This window comes from Dufourea novaeangliae, unplaced genomic scaffold (assembly GCF_001272555.1).
Source record: "Dufourea novaeangliae isolate 0120121106 unplaced genomic scaffold, ASM127255v1 scaffold228, whole genome shotgun sequence".
Classification (NCBI taxonomy): domain Eukaryota; kingdom Metazoa; phylum Arthropoda; class Insecta; order Hymenoptera; family Halictidae; genus Dufourea; species Dufourea novaeangliae.
This window is the reverse complement of record NW_015374150.1, coordinates 1,630,274-1,656,938: the sequence shown is the minus strand read 5'-3', so window position 1 is coordinate 1,656,938 and position 26,665 is coordinate 1,630,274. Positions and strand designations below refer to the sequence as shown.

Sequence of the window (26,665 nt, the reverse complement as noted above, 5' to 3'; positions counted from 1 at the left end):
ATGTTCGCTGATTATACGAGTAGCTTGCTGAAAAACGTTCATCGGGAACTTTTGCCACCAGAACCAGGTCAATCCTTCTTGATCAGGGGCGATTATGAATACTGGCATTACGGTTGTGATGGCTTTAATGATAAGGTCTGTAATGATCTTTTTTTTCTTTTATTAAATCAAGAGCACAGTTGGTAGCTCGATGTTTAGAATCTACATCGTTAAGATAGGAGTTCTTCCTCTGGAACGACGAATTGTTTGGTGTACAGGGTTGGGGGTGCGGATACAGAACGCTGCAAACGATCTGCTCGTGGATCATAAAGAACCGGAGGTTGGAGCAATCTGTTCCGAGCATCAGATGTATACAGGAAATACTTGTCGCGTTGGAGGACAAGGAGGGATGCTTTATCGGATCGAGAGAATGGATAGGTAGTTTCGAAGTAAGCTGGACACTTACCATCCCCCCCATTGATTGTTCCGCAAATCCCTCGTCATTTCTTCTCGTGTGAAAGAAAAAAGAAACGAAGTCACGTTTCGCTTCTTCAATTTGCTATTCCACTGAAAAATTATATTAAAAAGAATGGAATTTCATTGAAACGATAAGATGTTTGCGATACGATTGATGATTAACTCCTAAAAGAAACTAAATCGTCCGCTGATGACTCATAGGTATGCCTCACGTTGAATCATTTGTACGAGGTACTCAGCAAGATTATTCATGTACCAAGCGGCAGGGAGTTATCGGGCCAGATACCGATTATCAAAACGCACTTCGAGGAATTCGGTAGTCCGATAATGATGGGCGGGGACCGAGATTGCTCTAGTAAATGCATAATGGGGATTCACGAGGGGACGAAGAACACGTACATGCTGATCCTAGATCCACATTTTGTCGGTCAGGCGAAGAGCAACGAGCAACTGGAGTCTTACTGGTGGGTGAAATGGCAGGATCTCAGGAACTTCGTCGATAGTTCCTTTTACAACCTATGTCTACCTCAAGTGAAATGTTTAGAGACGTGATGGACCGCTAATAAATCAATCTGAATACAAGACTTGTAAATACTGGAACCTCCCTCTATCTAGTGTGTATTAATATTTTGTAAATATAACAGGCAAACATACAAAGTTCATTTGTACATTTAATATAATTTTAATACTTACATTATTCACTGTACAATATTCGATTAGATTTCACTGATTCAGTCGGTGTTTAATATTAAACAAACTCCCTGCAACACCCAGTGAGAAATGTCCTCGCTCGTGGCAAGGTTCGCTTCGAAGACCAAACCCACCCCCATCGCGTTCCGCCGATTGGACGTCGTGTACACGGGGGTTTTGAAAGTGTTCTGCGATTCAACCGTGCAGTTACCGAGATATATGTACGATTATCATTAAATATTGCTTCATACCTGAAGTCGAAGTCTGTGAGCCTCGATAGGAATGATAATTAGAATTGGTAGTTCCTCGACAAGGACCTTAGGTCGCGACCTCTTGAGACATTGATCCACCATGTCCCATCTTGCACCCTCTAGGTATAGTCCACTTACGTAGCAACCCTGAAAAAATTTTTTGAAAAGTTGAGTTCATGAAACTTTTGTCGACTGTATTATTCTTTGCTTTATCCTTCGATTATTATCAATCTCTTAGAGTATATGTATAGTATATGAATGTCTTCTAGTTTTTCACCTGGTCTGGTCTCTCCTCCACTTGTTCCGGCCTGGTGAATCTTGACACAGCCGTGTAGGTGAGAGAACGATCGAGGGACCAACTGTTTCGACGGCAGGACATCTGCACAAGGGCTGCTAAATAAGTCTCTGGGATGTGCAGACCAGCCAACCAGAGAACCACTGGCTCGCTTCCGCTAGCCTGGAAAAGTTTCAGAAACCTACTGCTCGTACATACTAATGAACTATCGGGAAATTCTCAATATTTGTTGGGGAAAATTGTCTTCCAGACTGTACTATCTGGTTGTATCAGGCATGATTATTTTCTGTCTCACCCAATTAGCATACTGATGTATCCTCTTTTCAAAGTGTTCCATCCACCCAGCAAGGCTTTTTCTCGTGTCTGGCGCTAATCTGGCCCATTCTGTTGGTAATACACCATTGTACAAAGCCGTGGAAATGTTCTCCAGCATGTTGTCCATTCCAATTTCACCAGCGATGGCCTGATACCGTTCGATAATTTCTTTAGCTACCGTTCACTATCGTGAAAAGGATTAAATAAGTTGAGAACCTTCCTCAACTGCGACAAAGTCCTCTTCATTGTGCGAATTAGCTTGTTGAACCTCTCCAGCTCTTGGAAAAGTACGATCGCGATCGGTGTTACAGCCACGCCGAAAGTTTTCTTCACTTTAATTAGATCGAACTCGGCTGGAACTTTGTCCAACACCTCCTTCGCGATGTGCTCGATGAATTCGTCTTTGCTTATCCCCGTGCTGCTCACCTCTGTTATAGGAATAGAATTTTGCACTCGTAACTTAAATGATATTATATTTTAGTTATTTGTAACACCGTTGGTATTTCACTTACTAGTTTTCCTTAAGTTTACTAAAATTACCATTAGAGAGGATTACGAATGTTACCGAAAATCACAAGAGTGTGCCAATACAACGTTAATATTAAACTAACCAAAATAAGTCTTGTCAGTTCTTACCAGTTTGCGGCTGTAACTCTATAAGATTGTTCCACACTTCCTTTACAGCCTGTGTGAAGTACCCAATCTCGGCATTTGGATGGAGTCCAAAGACTTCTGGGGTGTTCACCAACGGAAGTTCCTCGATGAACTTTAGGTAATCGTCACGTTCTCCTTCCTCTGGTATCACGTAATCAACGTGCTGGTTGTGATAGAAATGGAAGGGTTGGAACACGTCGAACAGAAAGTCCCCGAAATACTCGTCCATATAAGTATGAGAAACTCTACGATCGTAGTTGTCTATCACTCTTCCGCCATACATGACCTGATTTTTCGTAAAAATGAAAATACCAATTTTAGAAAATAATCAATTATTCAGCAACTCTTAAAACGCTGAATCGAGGGTCGTACTTCGCCTATGAGATACTTTAAACTGTTCCAAGGTATCCTGGTATCGTTGGCTTGAAGTGCTTTGGTCAGATAGGTGTCCAGAATGGTGGTGCAAACGTTAAAATCCGACTCGTTGAAGTCGTAATTTATGTTCCAGCCGATTTTGTCGTATCTCCTTCTCTCCTATTGTTTTAATTTCATTTCCAGTCAGTCGATACCATATAAATCAATTGATTTACTTTGAACTTACTTGAACGACCGCGTGGTAGAAGGCTAAAACGTAGATTAAATGCTTGTACACAGGGTGGTTACAGGATTCCAAGGTTTGAAGGCTCATTTTGAAGTAGGTGTTCTCGAGATTCAGCTTTAAACCACTTGGTGGCTCCGTCACCACTGTAATAAATTATTAAATTATACCGTTAAGTAGGTTTGAAGCAAGAAGTAATTAATACCTTTCAAAGACTGTTGCAATATCCCAATTGGGAAATTGGGAGTTGGGTCAGTTGTGAGCCATAATCGGAAGTCAGGATGAGGCTTTCCCAAATTTTCCAGTAGTTTCTCTAATTCTTTGGAAAAGCTTAAAAGCAGGTGGCAATTTTGCAGCATTAGCCACTGTCCTCTTGTCACTGCAATCTCCAATAACTCTATCGCAGTCTATGGAATGACGATTGGGGTATATGTATTTTCAAGTTTCAACTATCACAAGCAAAGCTTTAAAGGGCATTAAAAGACCTCAGGTATAATATTCTTACACTCTCCTGTCCCTGTCCTAAAGACAAATACTTGAATTTTCCGCCAGATCCATATCCATCCGCCAGTTTCATCAGTTCCGAAGTCGGATCAGACCCAGGACTCAAGATAAACACCACGGGCATCGTCGGGGTACTTTGCTCAAAGATCATATCGAAACTGACATGAGGAGGGGTGATGTATTGTTCGCCCATGATTTCGCTGATGTAGTTGACAATACCCCGATAGACCCGATCGACGCGGAAACACCGAATCAGCATCAGTTTTTCAAAAGGTTTCAGTTTTGTTGAATAATCCAGCGGAAATTCTACTGACTCCGGAGCATCAAGGTCGTACCACTGACAAAACATACCACAATCTCATTAACGTACAAAATGAAATACCAATTAATCATAATTATTAGATTAGTGACGTAATTTGAGAGAAAAAACCCTTAACGAAGTCTGTAAATCACAACTCACTTTCTCCCATTCTTCATCATACTCCTCTAGCTCACTTGGAAGTAACCCAAAGGTTTCCGGGAAATCCTTGCTCAGCTTCAGCATGTCCACCCACCCGGTAGTGGGCAGCCACTCGGTAGGATTCGCCATGGTCGCCTTTTCCAGGGCGATGCTACCCTTGATGAAGAAGTCCAGTTCTTTCTGACTAACGTTCTCCATGCTCTGCTCTAGTCTGGTGCAAATTTGGAAAGAGAAGAGCAGCTTGTGCCTCTCGAAAATGCCCGTGCAACCGTAATCGTACACGTTCTTGGTCAGTGTCAGAATGATATTTTGCAGACGTTTCTGAAGCGTTGGATCGGGTAGGGCTTTCTTCAGGGAATAACCGAACACCTCCACGTAGCTGATCAGGGAGTACTGGTACATCGAATTCACCGTCGCCATGTCAGCCAGAACGAAGAATAAAATGGCTCCTCGTTTGGCGACTGGTCGATAGCCATCTCGTAGCTTGTTCACGTCCGCAGCTGTGACTTCGCCCAGATACAGCTTCCTCATCACGTCGTCCGCACTGGACTTCGTGCTCTCCAGGGTCTCCACCAGATCTAGGTTGTCCAGCATATTACCCTGATTACTGGCGATCTCACGTAATAGACTGTCCTCGAGCTGCTTCAGGAGATTCTTGTTCTCGCTGGTCTCGACGATCAGTCTCTCACGTTGCTCCTCCACGTCTGGCCTCTCCGTTCTGACCACCACAGAGAGGAGTTGGTCTTCTAGACCCTAGAAGTACATCAAGAATGTTCTTTGATAAGTGAACCTTTTTGATTTTTCGTCTTTAATAATTGATATGGAATGTGAGATATTAACCCCTAGAGTCACCATGTAATTAATCACAGTAGCTTTGGCGTACAGAGCAGGATCGAATATAGGATTCGACATCTTTGTCGTCAAGTACATTCGGAATTTCGGATCGTAATCCACTTCCTTGTCGCCAAGAAGAACGAACATCCGACCACTGACATCTGTCAAATTAGTTTTATCATTTTCAAGTGATACTTCGTTTATGAATATAGTGTCTTACTTTGAATATTCTTGGACAGAACGTTGTCCAGGACCGGGTCCACTTCATCCACGTCTTGGAACAGAATTGGAAGCCCGTATTTAATCGCCAGCTCTACCTGTTTGAGGAAATCCGGGTCTGTGAACGAAAGGACCTTCAGATTCTTCTTCTGCTCCTTCTTTTTTATCCAGTTCAGAGCTTGTTGCTGGGGATCGATGCACACGGGGAATCTCGACGCTCTCGTGGTCAGAATACCGTTTTGCACGGACAGCTCGTCCGGTGGGAGACCTTCCGAGCTCCACCTTAGACGAAAATGATCGTTTCGTTCGCGATCTTTAGTGAACAATTGAAAAATTACTCACGTGCTGATCTCGACGTCGTTGCTCAGCTGCGTGTCTATCTTGAAATTCTCGATCAACGGGATACGCTTCTCCACAATACTGTTCTTCCACTCTTCGTACAACATCTGGTTTCGATACTCATAAGAGAATGGGCCGGAATAGGCGAGAAATCCAGCGGAGAGGACACAGTTTCCAACGATCATCTCGATCTCTCCGTGCAAGCTCTCCAATTCCTTTTTCCATCGTTCGTTCTCCGAGGACAGACCGTTGATCAATTTGTCCGCAGCTATCAATCGTCTCTGAAGAATGTCAGTTTCCTCTTGCAGCTTCTGCCTTTCCCCCATCGCATTCTCATACTTGATATTCAGTTCCCCTATGGCCTTTTCGATTCTCCTCAATTCTCGTTCCTCTCTCTCTAATGCTTTTCTAGCTCGTTCCGATTCTGCTTCTAGCTCTGTGACTCGATCGATTTTCGGTTTCACCTGAGAAGAATCGTTGATGTTATTATAATTTTAGAATAATTTTAGAATGTATCACTTACCTCTCTAAAGACAGCGCAGTAGTCCAACACAGCGAGCACGAACTTGTACAGACCAAAACCGGCTTTGCTGATATTTTGCATCTGGTCCAGTTTCGTAGTCTTCCTCAAATGTGCCTTGACCGCTTGCTGCGTTTTCAGGGTGATCTTATCGCAGTTCATCTCCTGCAACGTTCTCAGGAACGCAGGATCGCTCATCATTCCTTTCGCACTTTTCCACGAGATCTCTTTGATGCCCCTCAACATGGCCACACATTCGCTGACTATTTGCACGGGCTCTGGAGGTGTTGCGAACGATCTGAGAAAGGTTGATTTCAGTGTAAACAATATCAACTTGAAGCTTGTTCGAAAGAAAGGAATTGTGAATAAACCTAGATATAAATTGAATTCGCTGCATTTAACTTCCAGAAGGATCGACTTTTTATTAGATTTTCTATTAAGCAAGGGGTGCAAGAACTACCTGATTTCAGTAATATCCGCTTTCTCCAGTTCCGACAGAGCCATCCGAGCAGCTTCTAGGGCGGGTTGCGCCTCGGCCAACGCCTGTCTGGCTTCCGTTTGTTCTTTATTAATAATTTTCCTCTGAGTCTCGATCTCCTGACGTTTCTCCACGCTCAATTGCTTCTTCTCCATCGCAATATCCGTGCTCTCACCTATAGAAGCGAGCAATTGCTCGCAGTTCCTCGTCTGATCCGCCACCTTCACCCTCTGCACCGCCAGAATCTCATTTAACTCGCCCAGAGTCACCGATGCCTCGGCGATCTTCTTCAAACCTATCGAGTATAATATTTACAATCGAGATTCAAAAGTTCCGATTCTCATGTTAGCATCCAAATTCGATTCTCGAGCGAATTTCAAATATTTCAATCCATAGAATACCTCCAGACAGTCGTTCGCATTGCGAATTTATGTAGTCTTTAGTCTCCAGCAAAAGATTCAGATAGGTGTCTATGAAGTCCAGATAATGTTTCGGTGTCACGTAGTTTCTTCTTCGCAGCTTCGTTTGGAACTCGATCGTGTGCTCGCAGACGGTTTTGTGCACGTACACCATGTGCTCGACTAACTTCTCCTTGTACTCTTGCGGTACATTTGGGTTCTAAAATAAACGAAAGTGTCGAATAATTTTGTAAATCATGGAAATATCAAAGCATGCCATTGTATTGTAGACCTACGTCTCTGAGAGTAGCATTAGCCACCGCTACCAGAGCCTGTTCAGGCCAGGGGAACATCCAGTCGATGGTGGTGCTGTTCACCAGGCCAGGATAATTTCGGCATCTAGTTCTTAACAGATCCCCGGATGGACTCATGCACAAAGCGATTCGCAAATTCGACATGCTGGTCTTCACAAAATACGACCATACGTTCTCTCTGTATAAAAAAAGATACCCTGATTAATTCTTCGATAGCTCGATACCCAATTGATTCTAGTTAAAGAAATGATATTTTTTAATTATCTAGCATGGAAAGTTGTGCAATTTTACTTGTTCACTCCGAAACCAGCTTCTTTAGCCTTATCCCTGCAAAGATTCACGATCTCATCCTTCTCCTCGTCGTTGAACAGGGACGGTACTACACCAGTCATCAGCATATTATTCACCAACTCTAAGAAACTCTCATCGACGATATGAGAGGACGTGAATACAAAAACGATCCTTTCCATGTTCACTCCGACCCTATTGTAGAGACTCTTCATATCCTCTCGGAAGGTGGTTTCGTTGTATCCACGACTCAGGCTGATTTCGTAGGTTTTGAACTGCGCCGCGAACGCAGCCAGGTTTATCACCGATTTCTTGCCACTACCGCCGATACCGATCACCAGAGCGTGACCTCGATGCATTCTTAATGTACGATGCACTCGGGTCAGGTGCTCGAGGGCATCGTTGAAGAGGACCATGTGGAGTTTCGTCGTGCTCCTCTCGTTATAGTCCTCGTATATCTGTCAACGTTAGTGTTTACGATGTGAAAAGTTGATCTGTGTTTTTTTATGGTACCTGTCAGCATTGATATAATAGAGTATATAACCTCTAGGAACAGACTATAGACGGCTTCGTAGTCCAACAGATCTTCGTAGAACCGAGGGTCGTCTTCGTTGATGGCGTTCCGGAAGTCGCCAAAGAGCAGAGGATCCCTTAAGGTGTAGGCGATCAGGTCTGTTCGGTCCTCCTCCCACTTCTCTTCAATCTTCTCCTTTATACGCGTGGCAACAAGATTTTGATCCTATAAGTTAACAAGCCACATATTATATTATTATATTTGTGTGACTTTATATTTCATTAAATTATCATTACTTCTTCGTTGATCAGACGGTCGCAGATCACTCTGGTGAACTCGTTCCTCCAGAGTCTGAGGATTTGCTTCGTCGTGGACAGGTATTCGGGATGGCTCTGTAGGAGACCAGCAACGATCCTCGACAGATCTCTCATGTTGAAGAGGTAATGGAATTTGCTCGGTGTTGGTAGCAGCTCTGTGGTAACTACCTAATAAATGAACAGAAAATAAATAGTGAAATGATAGATCGTAGTTGATGTAAGACACGTGGAAGAGTGGGGAGAACCTGATAGAGTTCCAGTGTAATCGGCACCAAGATGTCAGAGATAGTTTGTACATCTTCATCGAATATCTCCAGGTGTCCATTCAATATGCTCGTGTAAATGTAGTTCAGAGTTTCCTCGGATGGAATTGTGACGTTGTAGACAGAGAACATTGAGATGAATCTGGGATCCACTTCGTTTCTGCCTCCTCCAGGCTTTCCCATCGCTGCTAGGTAGCCTGGAAGGAATTTTTCACTGATAATTTTAGATCTGGTGAGATTAATAATCCACTACAGGCGGAGTACTATCTGTTCCAAGTATTTAGAGCTATGTTTAATGTTTCTCTTATTTAAACAATGATATCCAACTTACAGAGGTCTTTCATGTACTTCAGGTTAAGATCTTTCCCCCGATCGTAGAATCCTCCCTTTTCGAACAGAAACTTCAGCAAAGCTATCGGCTGCTGGGTACCATAAGTGTCCACCACTGGCATGTTCATATCGTCTACGAAGACTAATAAACGTTTGCCAGGTGGTGGTCCAAAAGTTTCTCTTGTTCTCTTTTCGACGACCGCCTCTATGTTCCTTTGCACGTCCATCGAGGTCGTTCTCGAAGAGAAGTTGATCAGTAATTGATTCTATACGCCGTCACAAAAGTAGAATCCTATTAAAAAGATCTTCGTACATTGTTGCATATATGTACAAAAACTCACGTATTTTTCTGAGCTCAAGTTTCGAAGAAATTCCTGGATAATGGCGGTCTTCGAGGTGCCCGTCTCGCCAACCAGAAGCGCCGGTCGGTCGAGTTTATTCATCGTCATAACGAACCACGTTGTTCTTAATGTGTCGACGGTGGGAACCAGAATATCTGAGAAATTTTTCTGTCTGTCGTGGATGTACCTGGGGACCAGGTACGCCCATGGTATCCAAACATTTTGTTCGATGTCCAAATGGTAGTCGTAGAGCATCTTGAAAGTTACGGGGAGATATCCTGGTGATGAATCGTTAAATATATTTTTTACACGGAAAGAAAGGTTTTTGTATTGCTGTATACCTAATAGAATTAAAACGAGTGGAACTTACGAACAGTAGCTAGTTTCTCAGGTGTGTCCTGAACGAGCATAAAACCTGCGGTCTTCTTCATATAATCGTCAAAGTCAGACTTGTTTTCGGCGATTAGAGTAGCTCCCAACGACCAATAACAGGCCTGTATATACATCGCCTCGAGAACTTCTTCTCTGGAGATGTTTTGTTCCACCAACCGGTCTTCGTCTTCCGTAACTTTGGTCGATACTTCGTTTAAAACCGACAGAAGACCATCGAAGACGTAGCAAAGTTGAGTTACCTGAAAATAAAAAAATTAAAATAATGTATCAGAGATACAATGGTACCTTGATAGTAGATACATCTGTATAATATCTACCGTTAAGGTACTATTGTAATACAATATTTAGTTCCACGAAAAAATCAAACAATTCGTATATAAAAACCCATCAATTTGCTTCTTCCCCGAGTCTAGAACGCCCATAGAAAGTCGAGTTAATTAGCCCATAAAGATCTAATTGTTACCATGTTTAGTCCGGTTTGTGGTATGATCATCCTGAGCGGCTTGACCGCTTGCAGGCCGAGCATGCCGTGTATAATGAGCTCGATTGCACCGTCCACGTATTTCTCGCACATTCCGTTCAGCTGCTCCTGATCGGTTTCGTTCTTGCTCCGTACCCATTTGTCCATGTAGGGCTGGTAGCCGAGGTTCTTCGGGTCCACGTACACCATCCCGGCTCGCGACACCGTCGCCGGTGAGGCGTACTGGAGATCGCCTACCTTTTGCAACGAACAAACGTGAAAATCAGGATTCACTTGGCTGAGTGATCACTTTCAGTCTTAAGTTTCCAATTTTTTTCATCGTGAAAGGATTGACGTGAACTTTCGAGTAACGAATAAAAAGATGAAGGATATAATTACTGATCATTAATTGAATAAACATTTACTCATTAAATTCAGAAATTACCTCGAACAATAAGCTACAATGGTTCAGCATTCTGATCCTCTCCTGGTTAGCCAGGGTCAGCAGTTTGTTGTCGTCCATAACGGAATTCATGTTCTCGATCCACAGAGCATCGACGTCACCGTCGAAGAGAATATATCGTAATTCGTTCGAATCTGCTTCCAGGGGTTTGTTCACTTCACGGAAGATGTTGCTCAATAGACCATCTGTCCAATCGCGAGTTGCTGGGTCCAGCACGCCGTAGAGTTCGACCACTGTGCACGCCTGTGTTAATTTCAACTATCACTATCTCATCTTTATTTTTTAAGTAATATTCATTATACCTTAGGATTCAAGGTGTAAAGTTTCGTTGGTCTGCCCAGTCGAGTTTGAGCTTTGCATAGAGTTTCAATCACGACAGTTTTGCCACCTCCTGTGGGTCCAACCACCATCGTCGAGTGTCTGGTCATCATTACTTCGTACAGCTGAACCACTTTGTCGATCTAGTTTAAAAAGAACCATAAATTACATCCCCGATCTATCTGTAAGGTCTTGATGTGTGAATTATTCACCTGTTCCTCCAAGACAGAGTACCCATGCTGTTCAAGGACTTGATTAATAGCCTCATTGAGATCTGGATAATGTACTCTGGGACAGGAAAGATCGGGAAATAGATCAGCGATGAGTCCCATGAACAGAGGAACATCGTCGTAAATAAATTTCGGTAGATTCATGTCTCTCAGGGCTCTCATAAGCACCACGTTCTCCTCAAGGTCGCCCGAGGTTCTCTTCAGCTGGCCCGCCATGTTGAGCACCGATTTGAGGGCTCTCAGACCGAAATCATAATGATTCTGTTTGCTCAGTTGCTCCCGTGCCAGGTTGTACAGTACAGTCATCTTCTTGGCAAGAACTTTGGCGGTCAAGAAGCCGGAACTGAAGAGTTTTATCTGGCAGATTAGCTCGTTGTCTGGAACTATGCAGACCACCGGCCTGAATAACGCTTTCACGGACTCTGGTAGTTCCGTGCGTCCAGCGTAACCGGGATTCATTGTGATGAATATGCCCACTTTCGTGTCGAGATTTATATCTTGACCTTCGAACTGAGAAGAGAGCAGAATTCACGGAAATTTCCAACGGACCTGTGTCTCGTTATAATGTTATCGAGGAAAGGAAACGAAGTGGATTACCCTGAACCTGTTCGCCTTCACCTGCAACGCGGATCGTATAGTTTGCAGTTGCGTAGAGATCACGGATAGCACAGAGATGTCGATACGATTGAACTCGTCGAAGCATCCCCACGCTCCGCATTGAGCCAGCCCGCTTAACGTCTTCCCTATAGCCACGTAATCCATCCCTTCTCCACAATTTGTCACGATACAGAGTAGCCCTAAAGCTTTGGCCAGGTCCTTGGTGGTCTCTGTCTTTCCAGTTCCAGCGGGGCCTTTTACGTAATGTACGAAATAATGTTACCTTCGAGTATATAGAGTGATGTACCTAAAACACGCCACCTGGATATCTCGGCTGTTACTGGTGATAGAAAAAAATGTAGGCCAAACTTGTATCTAAAAGATACGTAAAAAACACATGGCTTTCCATTTAAAAAAAAAACGAAGGTGACCTTTATATAACTTCTACGCGTCCACCTATCAAAAAACTATTCACATCAAATTATGTGCTTCTCGATATCATGCAAGTCTGGTCTGACACATTTTTTTCTGTCACCAGTAACAGTCGAGATATTCAGATGACTTGTTATAGGTGCCCTGTATAAGAAAGTCCATTCGTTGCATCAAGAATTATATGTGACACACGCTGACCTGCAGGTGCACCGCCCAGGTGCATAGAGAGGGCCTGGGTGATGGTCAGGTATATCCTATCGGTCAGTGGCGTGACTACAAGTCTGCCGTTCAAGCCCATGTACTCGTATCCGTATTCGAATGTTCCGGTGCATTGGTGCATCCAGACGTTGTCCAGATCATGGACCCAATAAAATCTTCATGGAAAATGATCGAATCGTCCATTATAGTCGAGATTCGATATTAGGGGTTTCAGGTACGGTAGTAATTCGTTGGAGCAAACCTTAACTGACTCTCCCATTCGAACTCCATAGGGTCTATGATACTGTCTCTGACGAAGCCCTCGATAATGTCTCTCATATGAACGTCGATCGTCAGTACCATGTCGAACTTCTTCCTGTCGTTGTTCGTCAGTGTTTCACCGCCCATCAAGGTCACAACTTCGTTCAATTGATCATTGAGTTGTTTCAAGTACTGGAAGGTATAATATCAACACCTTGAGATCCTTACGAAGTCTTCTATAGTCTCTGCAGCCCCATCGGTGTCTAATACAATTAGAGGTACCTCTTTCATCGCACGTTTCTCGCCATGGGATATTTTCACAAATACATTTTCCACTTCGGCCGTCCACCATATTTGATCCGCCGCGAGGATCATCATACCTTGGAAATCCAGCATCCATTCTGTTCTAGGTCTTCTCACCTAAAAAAACATCGTCTTCTTTCGGTTACCTTTGAAAATTGCTTCCTTGAAAATTGATTTATTGCGAAGAAATTTCTGTTATTCAACCTTTCCGTAATCGTACACCGCTTTCTTCGTCAGGTATCTATTCGACTTTTTCATTTCTTCGGTGGCAACCACCATCCATTCTTCGATCTTCCCCTCAGCGAGCACCGGGTTACGGAAGTCCATCACCTCGTTCTCGCAGGAAATCAACGCCGTGGCCATCACATTGTCGGTGGTGCTGTGCTCGAGCCGGAATTTATCCAGATTATCGAACATTTTGCCCACGTGCTCTTGGATCGCTGTGGGTACGCCGCTGCCAAGAATGTTCAGAAGTTCGTCGTCGCTGAGAAATGTGAATCTCGGGAACACAGCGCGTTTCGAGTTCAAATAATCGGTGAGAGACTTCTGACACTTGTCCAGGCCATGGATCATCGATTCGAATTCATCCTTACGACCTGAAGAGATGTTTACAGGTGATTCAAGTACAACAGAAAAGATAATAAGTTTGGCTGCTTTCTTTGAGAAGTCTGTGGTCAGAAACAAAATCCATTGTACCTGAGATCATGCAACAATCGAGAACGAACACCCTTTTCGAGGTGTCCGTCATGATCTTCCTGAACGATTTGTCGATCTCGTCGAACTTCTTTGCCTCGTCTGGCAATTGTAATCGTATGTCGCCACCCACGAAGATACCCTCAAGGTACAACCATTTCTTCTGAAGCTGAACCCAAAGCTCTAGAACCTCGGATATGGTGTGCATGATGTTCTCCCATTTCTGTACGGTGCTGAGGAAGGGACCGATGAACTGCGAGGCAGCCATGCCATTTACGTTCATCATATTGTCTTCTAGAACCTGGTTCAGCTCGTCAATTGGGCCGAGAATGAATCCACGGTCCTCGGTGCCTGAAGATCGATCGAAAAGGTGAAAGAAGAAATCTTTCATCGAACTTTAATACAATGTTGTTTGGATCGTTAGAAAAATGACGGTGTAATTAATTTTGGTATTCTCGAATAACCAAAACAAAGACCGAAGAATTGCGAGATGTCGTCGTAGTGTTCTCTTGAATTAAGAGGGTAAATAGTAGACAGTATGATTGGAAAATAGCCTATGGGAGTATAAGGTTACATAAATATCAGTGGAACGGCGATTAGTGTACCTTTATAGTGTTTCACGACAGTGAACTGCATGGTCTTCCAGACCTCGTTCAAATCTTTCAGACCTTTCTCTATGGAGAGCTCTTTCACGGCGTTCATTACAATCTCTTTGGCGATGTCTTGGTACTTTCCCAGCTCCATCGCGAACATGTTGTCCAGAGTGAACCTTCAAGCCGTAAATTTACAAAATTATCAGTATTAATTATTGCATTGTTACGTAAGCGTACGATCGACTCACCCCTTCAGTATTTTTATCTCGTTCTGTTCCATTATCTAAACACTCTTTATCTTATTTTTTTCCTTCGAATATACAGTATTTTAGAAATCGTTAACTTTAAGTACCCTCTAAAAAAAAGTGCACAGAAATGATCTGTTAGATCCTGAAAATTAGCCACGAAGGAATACCTGCTTCATTCTCTAATTACCAATACTGTATTTAAGCTACCGATACATTTTATCATAGAAAAAAATATGAATATAAACAGGGTCATAAATTAGAGTAATAATATTTAGAGAAACCTATAAAGAAAACAAAATTAGAAACTTGAATTTCTAATTTTGGATTTCCTAGATGCTCTTCAATCGGAAAAGAAGTTGTCTAGTCATCCACCAAAAAACTTCTCCTCAGATTTTCAGTAAAAATATAAAGAAGAGTGTCCAAAACACAGTTCCATAACACTGACACCAATCACATAAGTCGTCCCAGAACTTAAACTAATAGCCATCGTTCATTAGTCGTTCTCGCACCTGTCGGGGTTCATATCGAAATACTGTCCAGTCTTTCTCATCAGTTCCTTCCAGTGTCTCTCGCGCATAGCCTCGTTTTTCAGCTCGATGAATAATGGCACTGAGTTCTTGAAGCTCTTCATATCCGCATCCAGAGTCTGGCCTATGTTGAACTTCCGCACGTATTCGGGCAACTTTCGGAATTGCCTGATGAAATGATCCATGCCGTCGATCAGTTGCTGAGGATTCAGATTCACCCAGAGCGTCTGGGCCCACTGGTCTCTGGCTTTTTTCTGCTCTTTGTACATATCGTAAAGTCCTTCCATGCCCTCGTAGTCCTTCTTTACATTCAGGAACACCGAGTAATTGGTCGCTGGAAGATCGAACAGCAGCTCCGAGTTGATCATGCCCTGTCTTCTGTCCTCGAGCTTGGTGATCTTCTTGCCATATTCCTGTTAGGATTTTCGTATGGAAAATTCAGTGTTGCTACTTTGGACTCTATTAAATTAGTTAACACTTTTTGCAAACGTACGTCCATTTTCTTCAGTCCATGCTCAAGTTGTTCCCCAACGCTACCAGGACCATTCTCCTCGAAGTCTGTAGCGAATTGCTTGAGCTCGTCCACGAAATTGTCTATCTGTTCTTTGGTCATGTCCGAGAACCTATCGGAAGTGCTTTCAAGAGTTGAGGCTCTGTACAATGCACCCAAATAAAGAGATTCCCAATCACGTTGAAGATCATATGCCATTTGTTCTTCTTCCTCGGGGAAGGAGATACCGTGATGGCGACAGGTTTTGAACGTTTCCTGAAACATATTTCGAAATACTGGTCTACAACTGGGCTAGAAAGAAAAATTTCATTCGTCAGGAACGAAAAATGGATCTGGAGAAAATATACCTGATAAGTCTTGAATCGAACTTCAGCCTGGACAGCGGTCTTCTTAATGTCAGAGATCGCCTGCATGACAGACGTGAAGCGATCTAGACCAGTGATCACCAGCTCGACCTCGGTACGGAAGTTCTCGATGATCAGACGCAACTCGTTCATACCCTCGACGGTTTGGGCCAGCAAGAAGTTTCCCAGCACTTGTTTCCATTCTTTCGCGTGTTTCTCGATACCAGAGAGCAGAGATCGAAGATTGATGCTGATCGTGTGAATTTTAAAAAATCATACTTACGGGTGAAATGCAATCTGTGCTGTCTATATAATTAGAAATAAACAAGCGTGCTCTTCTCGAGAGTGGTATTTATAAATAATGACACTGGGTGAAGGACGATACAAGGGGCTTAGGAAGATGATGGTTATTATCGTCAGGGATTGACAAATTCACTATCTAGATAAAGAGTTTCGTATAACGAATGAAAGATAAAAAATGTACTTTGGCATTTCTGATTGATTGAACGTGGAAATTATTGTTGCGATAAAATGATATTTCTTCTTGAATGAGGAGACACTTGGCAAACAATTATTTATTTCATTAACTATTTAAACCGATTACCGTATGCAGTTCAAATCGTAGTGAGAGTCAATCTCATTCAGCTCCTCGAGAATATTCTCGTAGAACGTGAACTTCTCGTCGTACTGGAAAAGTGTCGGTGACGTGGCGTCGAACTTCTCGGCGGCCAAGGTCTTGTCGAACGTCCAGAGATTGCTGTACTTCTTCCATCTGAGCAGATAATGCCAGCAATCGGCCAACAATTTCTGCGCTGTCGTTTGGATTGCCAGTATACTGTCGTTGACCACCTGAAAACAAATTCACGATACGATACGCAATCGTTATTAAATTTCTTTCCTTTAAAAGCTCGACGTATAACGCTGGCCTCCTCATTGGCCAGCTTGGTTAGTCATTGTAATCTGATAAGTTTGACAAGGTTCTCCAGAACCTGGGACAACATAGACTTTGGCATCACTTCCAGAATTGAGGATTGTACAATAGAATTGTGTATTGTGCTAATTCTTATTGGATCACTCTGTATAGTCGCAGAATAAGATACTTAATTGTTTGAATTGTTTTTAGTTGTTTTACTTGAATGCTCATGACATCCTCGAAGAAACTGAACGTCACGTAATCGCCCGAGTCCATTCTTTTCTGAGGCTTGCACTCCAGGCAGGTCCCGTTCATCCACCTCGGGAAACCCTTCAGCTCCTCCACCATACCTTTCACGTTTTGAAGGATAATGTTGTACATTTCACTAGGCGAGGGTCTTAGAACCGCTTCGGACGCGATCAACACTGCTTCCACTTGGAAGATCGGCTTGGAACCTGTCAGCGTGTTGTTGAACACTTCGATGTTCTGCACCACAGACCTGAGTTTCAATCGATATGCCGAGTTCCATACGAAGTAATGTAGATTTGTGTGGACAAACCGTGTGTACCTTATGAATGCAGAGAACAATATCTTCTCGTATTTCTCGTAGAAGAGTTGCATGGCCGAGCTCTTCCCAGTGGCCGTTCCCAGCACCAAGCTTTCGAGTTTCATCAACAGCGGGCTGGTCGACTCGTAGAGCTTCCTCATCCAGGTGACCACTTCTTTTCTTCGACTGTGTATCTCTTGGAAGTAAACCTTGTAACGACAATTCAGAAATGGGCCCATTAAAATATACTTTTAGTAATATTTAGAAGCAGTTGGTAATTTGTTTAATTCTCAACTTGATAATGGCTTTGACCTGTACTTCATTCAAGCCAATAATTTTCTCTGAATGGTAACTTTGAAGAAACTGCTTATTAACCTTCCGTGACCTCTATGGGTGTTTTACGACACAAGTGAAATTTCCTGCTCAAATATATCCGAAACCAAAGAATTGTTATTAAAAAAAACCTTTTAGCATTCAACTTTAAAAATGATTGGATCATGTAGTAGAGTCCTTGGGAAGTACCTCTGAATTTTTTCAGATTTTTTCGGAAGCTGATAAGATAAAAAAAAATAGGTCTGGGTATAAAAGACCCAAGGTGGGGTGACAGAAGTAGTAGAAATAAGAGGGGTCACGGAGGGTTAATGATTCATGAATGTTAAAATTCTAAAAGGTGCGAATGTGAGTTAAACCTTGCAAGGTAGTATCACATCGCTCTCGAACTTCTCAGACGGTAAACAGAACAGATTGTATCTCTGTATATCGGCAGTGATTCTCTTGTCGAGATCGTTTTTCATATGGTTCACTTGGTCCATTATGGAGCTCAGATTCTTCAACAGTTTCTCGCAATTATGGGCTAAATCCAATATATTCAAGGAGTCCCAGTTGATGCGCATCACTCCTGGTTGAATGTGCTTCTCGATGTCCAGAAGAATGGTTTTCAATAATTGTATCTACCTCAATACGAAATAATTACAAAATGTTTTTCTTCCAATCTATTATGCGGTAAAGAAACGTACGTCAGCCTTCTCCATCTTGTCTATCATCGTGTTGTATTGATCTATGACTCTTTGAAGGGCATCGAGATCCTTTCTCAATCGATCCTTCTGAATGCTAACTTCTTTTATCGCCGGTGACAATTCGAAGCCCAGCTGTTCCATTAATTCAGCCTGTAGACGAATATAGATATAGGTGGAATATTTAAAAACCGGTTTGACTCGATTTTTATTCACATACCTCGTGAATAATCTCGAAAACTTCCCAATTGAAGTTCACTTGGAAACGAAGCTGGCATTCGATCAGAAGCGAGCCGCTCATAAATTCCGTCCAGGTCATCTTTATTGCTTGAGACGTTCCTTTGTCCATCGAGACTGATGCCATTGATACTTTTTCTTTATAAGCCGATGCTATCCCCTTTTGTTCTTGCTTCATCTCTCGAAGCTGTCCCTTTGAGCCAGCCATTGCCGAACTGGCAGCACGTGAGGTGTGCTCCCCTTTAGATGCTAGCAAATCATAAAATATATGGACTCAAATTCTGTATAAATTTTCGTTGTACAAAGTACTCTTCAAGCTCAAGTTCAAACTGAAGCTCGAACTTTAATTTCAACGCAACATCGATTAAGCTCCAGCCCAAACTAAAACCCAAATTCAGATCTACACTACGGCTATCAATTAAGTTCAATTTACAAATGCTAGGTTTCGATAACAAATGTTCGCCCTTGTGAACAGATCCCAGAGGCGTTGATCCAGGAGATCCAAAGTCCCTGGTCTTCGCCTTTCGCGACACGTGAATCGTCTGAACGTTCTTCATTCGCTTTTCACTATCCGGGAACGTTAATACACCTGTATTAATTATTATATTACTCTCTAATTTATCCTAATCTTAATTTTAACATTATTTCATCGAACAAGCATTAGATACGAACCTTTGTCCGGTTCAGACTGAACGATCCTCAGAATGCTTTTCTTCATGGTGTTCAAGACGACCACCTGAGCGTTATCCACCCACGTGTGGAACTTCGATTCCTCGAAAGCCTTCATCTGTTTGCCAACTTCGAGGTACTGGCTGAACGCGACGAGCTTCAATTGACTGTGCTTCAGTTCTGGGACCTTCTGCAGGGTCAGGACCGGTCTTCTCAGACGATGGAACAGCTGTCTGACCCAGAATATAGCGCCAGCCATTGGCGGATGGTAGGTTAACAAAGGTGGATTTCGTTTTCCTGCAACAATTTCGACTTTCATAATTTGATGACCACCCTTACTTTCGATAATTGAGGGGTTTAGTGGAAAAGGGGTAGATAACACAATACTATAAATTCACACAACTACTTTTAGGATATTTTATTTTTACTATTAAAATATTTTTGCACTAACCCCTCTAGTGTAGTTATTTTATTATTTAAGTCTACTGTCACACACTTGTGGATTTTTTTCACTCGAGGTTACATGAAGGTCTCACTGTTATCATTGGATTGGTCGTAATCTCAACTATTACTCAACGCTGATAAAAATATGTAGTTCCATTTAAAAAAAAACATCGACGACCTTGGAAAATTTTTGCATATCATAGTATTTACTCCTTCTTACGAAATAATACTTTCACCCTACATTTTTGTTGTATCCTCAGAAACAAGTGAGATATCGAAGGTAGCTCACGTTAGTTCGGACACCCTGTGGATCGTACCTCTGTTATATATGCCCTCTACAGCGCTGACTTCTTTATTGAACTGTTGCACAATGACGTCGAACTTCCTCGATAGTTGTTCTTGGATGCTCGCTCTGGTCTTCATATTCTTGAACATTAGCAACACCTCCAACGCTTGTTCCGCGCTTATCAGGACCATGAAGCACTCGTCGATGAAGAATCGGGCCTCGTTCTCCAGAAAACGAACCTCTTCGTAGAACAGGGATATGGTGGCCTCCCAGTTCTCTTTGTTGAACTCGTCGTAGACGTTAAAGTCCGCGTCCTGGATCGGCAGAATCAGTCGACTGACTCGCTTTATTATAGTGTCGATCTGGGCCGGATCGCTGATGATGGACTTCAGATACGGGCCGAAGATGTTGTAGAAATCCTGAAGAACACTTGCGACTTGGTTCAGATCCTTGCAGACGAACGCTATGTACTCGGTTCCCTTGAACAGCTTCTTCTGATCGAACTCCCAGCGTGACCCTTTGCCCGAGAGCTCGATCTCTTCCCTGACGTTCAAGTACGAGATTTTCCACCTCCTCAGCATCACGTGGGCGTTCTCTGTCTTCTGTAAAATCTCCTCGAGTGGTTTCCTGTGCAACATTTCGAATTCCATTATCGTCTTGTATCGTGCTACAATGTTATGTAATGTTTAACTGGTTTAACCAGTATTAATCGTGAAAAGAGAGAAATAATTTTTTCCCCCAGAAGAGGTGTTTGGGCGTTAAAGTGTTAAAAATGAACAATTGATTTTATATCGATATTTTCGACTTTAAAGTAACAAGATGCAACATATCAGTCTTATAGTTTTAGAATAATTATTTGAGAGTCTGGACGTTAAAGGGTTAAGACTGACAATGAGTACTTTTGAAATGTTGCAAATACTTTTGAAACATCCCTTAATGTTTTAGTGCTCACCAGAGAATTTGAACAATGTTTCAACTGTTTAGAAATAGCCAGAAGTTGTAATATGTTTATTGAACCAACTAACTTGAACAGATCTTTGACGCTCAGATTGTTGATAACCGTCTGACAGAGTTGCCAAGATATTCTCTCCATTAGACCCATCATTTTCTCTTCGGAAGAGTAATAGGGTGAGAGGACCCAAATCATTCTCAATCCTTCCGTCAGTGATTGAATTGATTGCATGGCGGACTTGAAATCGTCCGATTCTGCGATCAACTACAGACAAAATAGTTAAGTGAAATGATTTACTCTTAAGAACCAACGATTTGTCTGTGTTTTTTTGTTGATAAGGATATTTCTTTTTACTTTGAAGTATCTGTGCAGAGTCTGAAGGAATCGAACATTGTCCCTGGCCTCCATGTAATATTTCCACAGATCCGCGTAAAAGTACTCGAAATTCGAGGCGATCGGTGAAAGCACTTTGTTCAACAGTCCCAATATTCTTCGTGCCATGGGTGTCTTCAGCTGTTCGACCAGCATCAATAATCCTGTGTCTCGGTCCTGCCAGTAACTGTACTCAGCTAGCGGCCCTTTCCCTTGGACCACTTTCGTTTGAAACGATTCCAATACCTGAAACGTTCATATTTCTTGCCAGTCCATTACATTATCCGTCGTTTCACAAAGTTGTGTCCAAGTCTTTGTAGATATCCCTTTGCAGGTAACTCATGAATAAAGTTGTACTAACAAAAATGGAATACAAATAGAATTATCTGAATGATATCAGTACTTTCTGTATGTGCACTCCCCAGGACATTATCACGTCTTCGAGCTGCTTGATCACTTCCGTGTTGGTCTCTAACATCTCCTCTGTGACTTGTGAATCCTCCAGTTCCGGGATGTTCGGCATCGTCAGCAGAATGTCGCCCTCGATGTGTTCCAGAGTCCTGATTAGCAAAATTTCCGAATTAAAATTGCAAGATCGCGAAGTCACAAGTGAATACAATTTTTTTAGCTACCATTCGACACCGGTTATCAAATTATTCAAATACGTCAGGATATCTTTTTTGCTTTGATCGTGCATTCGGATCCTAACCGGATCCTCCTCAGTCTCGTCCTCTGCCATCTCGTTGAAACTGACGGCGGACAAATTCTTCGCGTACTTTTCCTCTCGTTTTTTAAAATTTTCCGCCCTAAGACTCCCTGGTTCCTTTGCACCTTGATGATATACACGTGCCGATTTATCGTCATCGTTCTCCTCAGTTTCATGTTGCATTTTCTTTACCGCTAGGGACACTCTGCGAAACTCCGAGGGTCTTCGGAACACTGAACTCTGCTCGTTCGATATCGTAAGACAGATTTTAACGAAACTACAAATTATTTTGTATAACTAAAACCGTTGGGTTAGTCAACGTACTCGAGACTGCATGATCTGCGTGGAATTCAATAATTCGTCGTCGTCGGATTCTTCTGGAACTTGAGAAACGTCCACGAATTGTGGACCTCGGAACTGGTTTTGCACCAGTGGTTTGAACACCTGTGGAAAGTACAGACTTGATCTCAACACTCTATGCTCTTCAAACAAGACAACTCTTTGGAACGTTTATAAAATTGTTTCTGAATGTTACAGAATTTAATTGACCAGGATAATATCTTGGTACCTGAGTGAACATTCGCTTCAGACTGACTAAAAACTTTCCGTGAAGGGATCCAACGACTAGATAACGGGTGATCTCCTCCAAACATTCTTTCTCAGAGTCGAACGACGGCACGCCTTCGTCGGTGGTCCTCAGGAAATAGAACAAGGTGACGTCCTGCAGATCAGCCCTTCCTCCGTCCACCTCGCCGCATATTATATGGATGACAGGTGTATACCTCACTCTCTCGATCATTTTCTGCAATCATTTTTCACTCGATCTGTACATTCGACGAAATCTTTTATTCCAACTTTCATCTTATACTTCATTAAACTGGTATTAAAGGGATCCTCGTACTTTTTTCGCCATGTATTTCTGCTCACTTTTAGGTGGCGGTGTAGTGCTTGAGGTATCTGAAAGAGTAATTACGGTTTCGAAACCGTTTAATTATTAGCTAAAGCAACCATATGTCTGAACGTGAAGATGTTTGGAATTCTTCAGGACAGTAGTGAGTGCTGTGGCTATTAAGTAATATTTTTATTGAGTTTTTTGAATCTATTTACTCGGGGTAAGAGGAACACTCTGGTTGGTTCTTTGCGACAGAATCAAAGTATCGCCGCTACCCCTTTCCAGAAATTCCTCTTCAGTTTCTTCTTCCTCTTCCTCCCCAGCACCCTCTTCCTCCTCCTCTTCCGTTTCATCGTCGCTGATCGTGCTGATTCTGGAAGGTTGATACGATTGCAAAGTCATGGTAGATTGTTCCAGTAGAGTGAAAACTTCGCTGGTATCCGATTTTGGTAATTTCGATTTGCTTTTCTTCACTTTTTTCTTGGACGGTTTCGGCTTGAGAACTTTCTTGCTGTCTTTCTTATTTTTCCCTGTTGCAAGTAAAGGTTGCTGGGAAAAATCTGTACTGATATGGTATTCCAATCACACTAATCTCTAACATTTCGAGCTACTTCCAAGCAGTCCAATTTCACAAGAAATTGGTCGTTTAAGAAAAATCCTGTAATGCGCATGCAACGTCCGAAGCAGAATTCTATGAAAAATTTTTTTAACAAGAAACCATCGAAATATTGCACGACAGAACGAACATTGCTTCTTTGAGATATAAGTTACAAGTACCGTCATTGAATCTACGCGATTTCCCTTTCATTGCCAATGCTGTCAGCGTGGCCAGTTTATTCGCGTGTACGCCTGTTATTCGTCAACATTAAAATCATTCATTTTTTCCAATTAATATTTTAAGAATGTATCAAATATTTTATACATCCAGTTTGTAGTACTTACTTTCCCAGACTGTGACTTCTTCTTGGACGACTTCTGTATGGTAAGTCTTGTAAAAGAATATTACCTTTCTCTCGAGGTCTGTCACGCCGTAAAGATCGAGTATTAAGAAATTTAGAAGCTTGTCCTCGTAGTATCGATTGTTCGCCTAGCGTAATAAAAATATCTTTGATTCTCTGAACATGAAGAATGGTAAGAAACTAAAGAAATTCCAAGAAGAAAATTAATCTATATTTTGAATTAAGTGTGACAATCTAATAGTTTCATATTCTGTCGAATCGAATATTAATTCTACACCATTTTTTTCACATTTATGTCGATTAATGAAATATAATTTACGTTGAGGAGCTTGTAGAAGAGAAGCTCGTGGCCAGCTATCCCCAAGAACTTCATCACCCTATCTCGTATCCACTGTAATCTACGAAAATCGAGTTCTTCCATTCATCTGAATCGATTGTCGTGTTTAATTAAGATTTATTTAATACCGATAATCCATGTGTATAATGGAATGTCTGCTTGATAGATCAACATCATCGTCCAATTCGTCTTTCTCTTCGTCTTCCGTGACGTCGACGTCGCTTTGCACGATGTTCATTTCCGAATCAAACATGTTTCATCGAATTAAATAATTCAAAAGAAGTTTCAAAGATTTTTGTGAAAAAATATGTTAACAACCTATTACTCTATACTCTCCTTAATGTATTGTTTAAGATCTAGAGAGAACCACTGCCTCTTTTTTTGTATTATTCTTTCACTTCACCAATTAGAAACCATAATTACTTAACTAGAATAACTCGAATTGTTTACTTATTAGGTATATATTAATTGCGTTACAGGTTTGCAGATTTTCTCGAGGGAACTCCGAGTAGCTTAACCTCGCGGTTTGCACTTTGAATCGATTAAACGAACTTTGTAAATTGCGAGTCTCGGAGTATCGATGTTGTCATGGCAATCAACAAAACTCCGCAGGAACATACAAAACTACTTAATATATGATTTAAGATGAGAATTTCTGTCTGAAAAAATTCGGGAGAGGAGATAAACGGGCATAAATCGTACAACGAATACATATATTTAAAAAAAAACTCATAGTGTATGGGGTTACATAAGGTACAATTTCGTAGTTACATGATCGCCATTCCCTCTGGCACACGTACGTACACGAACTACACACGTGTCTACAAAAAATCCATCGTTCTTTTCCTCGAAACCATGTTAAAAAGGATCTAGTACAAACTTCGTTCTATCACAAAATTTCTTAACATCATCTGTTATTTCAAAGCTGGGAACAGAATACATATATTCTAAATCCATTAATAGCCCTTCTAGTTCACTGACGAAATACGCAAAAATATAGAAGTAGTTAAATAAATGAACATTATTTCATAAGTGACAAATAATTCAACGTCAAAGATTTAAAAAGGATCTACTACGTAAGTATTGTGCCCCTCTTCTCAAACTCAACCAGCACATTTAACAAAAAGGAAACAAGACCAAGTATGGACGGTCGCAGGATTCTAAATCGTAAAACAGCGCATCACAGACTTCGTTCTAAAACTAAATTCGCATTCTCGTTACCATCGATACTCTAAACCTCTGTCCCCGAGGTTCGATCCTCTTTCACCAAGGTTTTATCGGAGGTTACATTCTTCGTGGACATTGTTTCTCCAGCCATCCCGACAACGATCTCCTTTTTCTCGCTCTCCGCAGGCTGTGGCTCGATCAGACCCCCTAAAACAGCCTCCACGTACTCCTCTCGTCCCTCGTCAGTGTCAAAGGAGAACCCAATCGATGGAACAAGTTCTGTCTTCACCACAGTCTTCGCAGACTCGGTCGTCAGAGTGATTCTTGGCGCAGCGGTTGTCGTGATGATCGCTTCAGTGCTATCTTTAGAGGATGCTTCAGCTGTTATGCTTAAGCTGGACCCTTCGTGTCTTTTTTGACTCTTGATAGGAAGCCCAGTCTGGAAGTCCAGAGACCTCTCTGGCTGTGGAAGATCGAAGTATCGATCAGTTCTATAGAGTGGCTCGCCAAAGTTCTCCGCCAACTGGCCCAGGATCTTGTCTTTCAAAGGGACAGGACTTTCCTCTGGAGAGTCTTCTTCAAACGATCTAGGATCTTCTTCTTCGGTCTGCATACTAGAGTTCACGTCTTTGGCGATCGATTGGCCTCTAAGAGACTGGTCCTGTGAATCTGATCTGTCATTCCCTAAGGAGAAAGGTCTGGGAGCTCGATCTAGTCTTAGCAACTCGGACATCAACTGAAGAAGACTCACGGTATTGAAGTTCTTCATTGAGTCAATGGACATATGGGTGAAGTTGGTTTCCATATCTTGTTGTTTATCGAGATCTAAAATACTACTCACTGTGGTAGCTTCTGGTTCTGTCGTAGCTTGGATTTCTGGTTCTACCGATTTGACTATCTCCAGCTTGTGGATCTTGTCACTGAAGGTCGCGTCTTTACCCTGTTGGGTGATGAGCTTGTTGATCAAGTCACCTTTAGGCACCAGTTCTTCGTCTTTATTCACTCTCACCGTTACCTGATACGGAGAATTATGTTTCTCGATGGTTTCCTCGATTTGTTTCAGGGTATCAATATTGATCGTTCTAAAGAGAGCGTTTGCTGTTGAGGATTCGATTGTTTGTTCTTTATCCTTGGTCTCCTCTAGCTTCTTACCCGATCTACCTAAGCTTCTCTGCGTAACTGGCTTCGACGCTGACTCCGAAGAATCAATATTGACCGATTT

General features: G+C 42.2%; 2 protein-coding genes across 2 annotated transcripts; one reads left to right on the top strand and one right to left on the bottom strand.

The window, feature by feature from the left end:
- Positions 1–1,010, top strand: LOC107191764 (ufm1-specific protease 1). The gene is made up of 3 exons (XM_015580865.1): positions 1–135; positions 258–428; positions 658–1,010. The coding sequence occupies exons 1-3, from the start codon at positions 1–3 to the stop codon at positions 1,006–1,008; spliced, it is 657 nt and encodes a 218-aa protein (XP_015436351.1). The 3' UTR covers positions 1,009–1,010.
- A 177-nt stretch (positions 1,011–1,187) lies between these two features.
- LOC107191498 (dynein heavy chain 10, axonemal) lies at positions 1,188–24,529 on the bottom strand. Its single transcript, XM_015580561.1, has 59 exons — positions 24,405–24,529; positions 24,259–24,337; positions 23,923–24,067; positions 23,196–23,540; positions 22,990–23,045; positions 22,657–22,890; positions 22,413–22,532; positions 22,015–22,328; positions 21,786–21,942; positions 21,365–21,628; positions 21,084–21,274; positions 20,090–20,685; positions 19,332–19,625; positions 19,093–19,248; positions 18,643–18,908; positions 18,426–18,575; positions 18,099–18,359; positions 17,431–17,618; positions 17,082–17,361; positions 16,554–16,798; positions 15,953–16,199; positions 15,588–15,860; positions 15,077–15,507; positions 14,332–14,495; positions 13,730–14,077; positions 13,238–13,629; positions 13,013–13,150; positions 12,732–12,922; positions 12,470–12,645; positions 11,840–12,093; positions 11,225–11,752; positions 10,997–11,155; positions 10,677–10,937; positions 10,235–10,489; positions 9,749–10,010; positions 9,379–9,656; positions 9,039–9,303; positions 8,690–8,904; positions 8,424–8,612; positions 8,158–8,352; positions 7,617–8,071; positions 7,308–7,503; positions 7,015–7,231; positions 6,596–6,908; positions 6,139–6,433; positions 5,619–6,079; positions 5,278–5,558; positions 5,064–5,218; positions 4,224–4,976; positions 3,765–4,100; positions 3,465–3,666; positions 3,263–3,405; positions 3,034–3,195; positions 2,644–2,947; positions 2,224–2,435; positions 1,988–2,155; positions 1,675–1,854; positions 1,398–1,544; positions 1,188–1,334 (listed from the first exon to the last, which is right to left on the bottom strand). The coding sequence occupies exons 1-59, from the start codon at positions 24,527–24,529 to the stop codon at positions 1,188–1,190; spliced, it is 14,814 nt and encodes a 4,937-aa protein (XP_015436047.1).
- Positions 24,530–26,665: the final 2,136 nt, after the last annotated feature.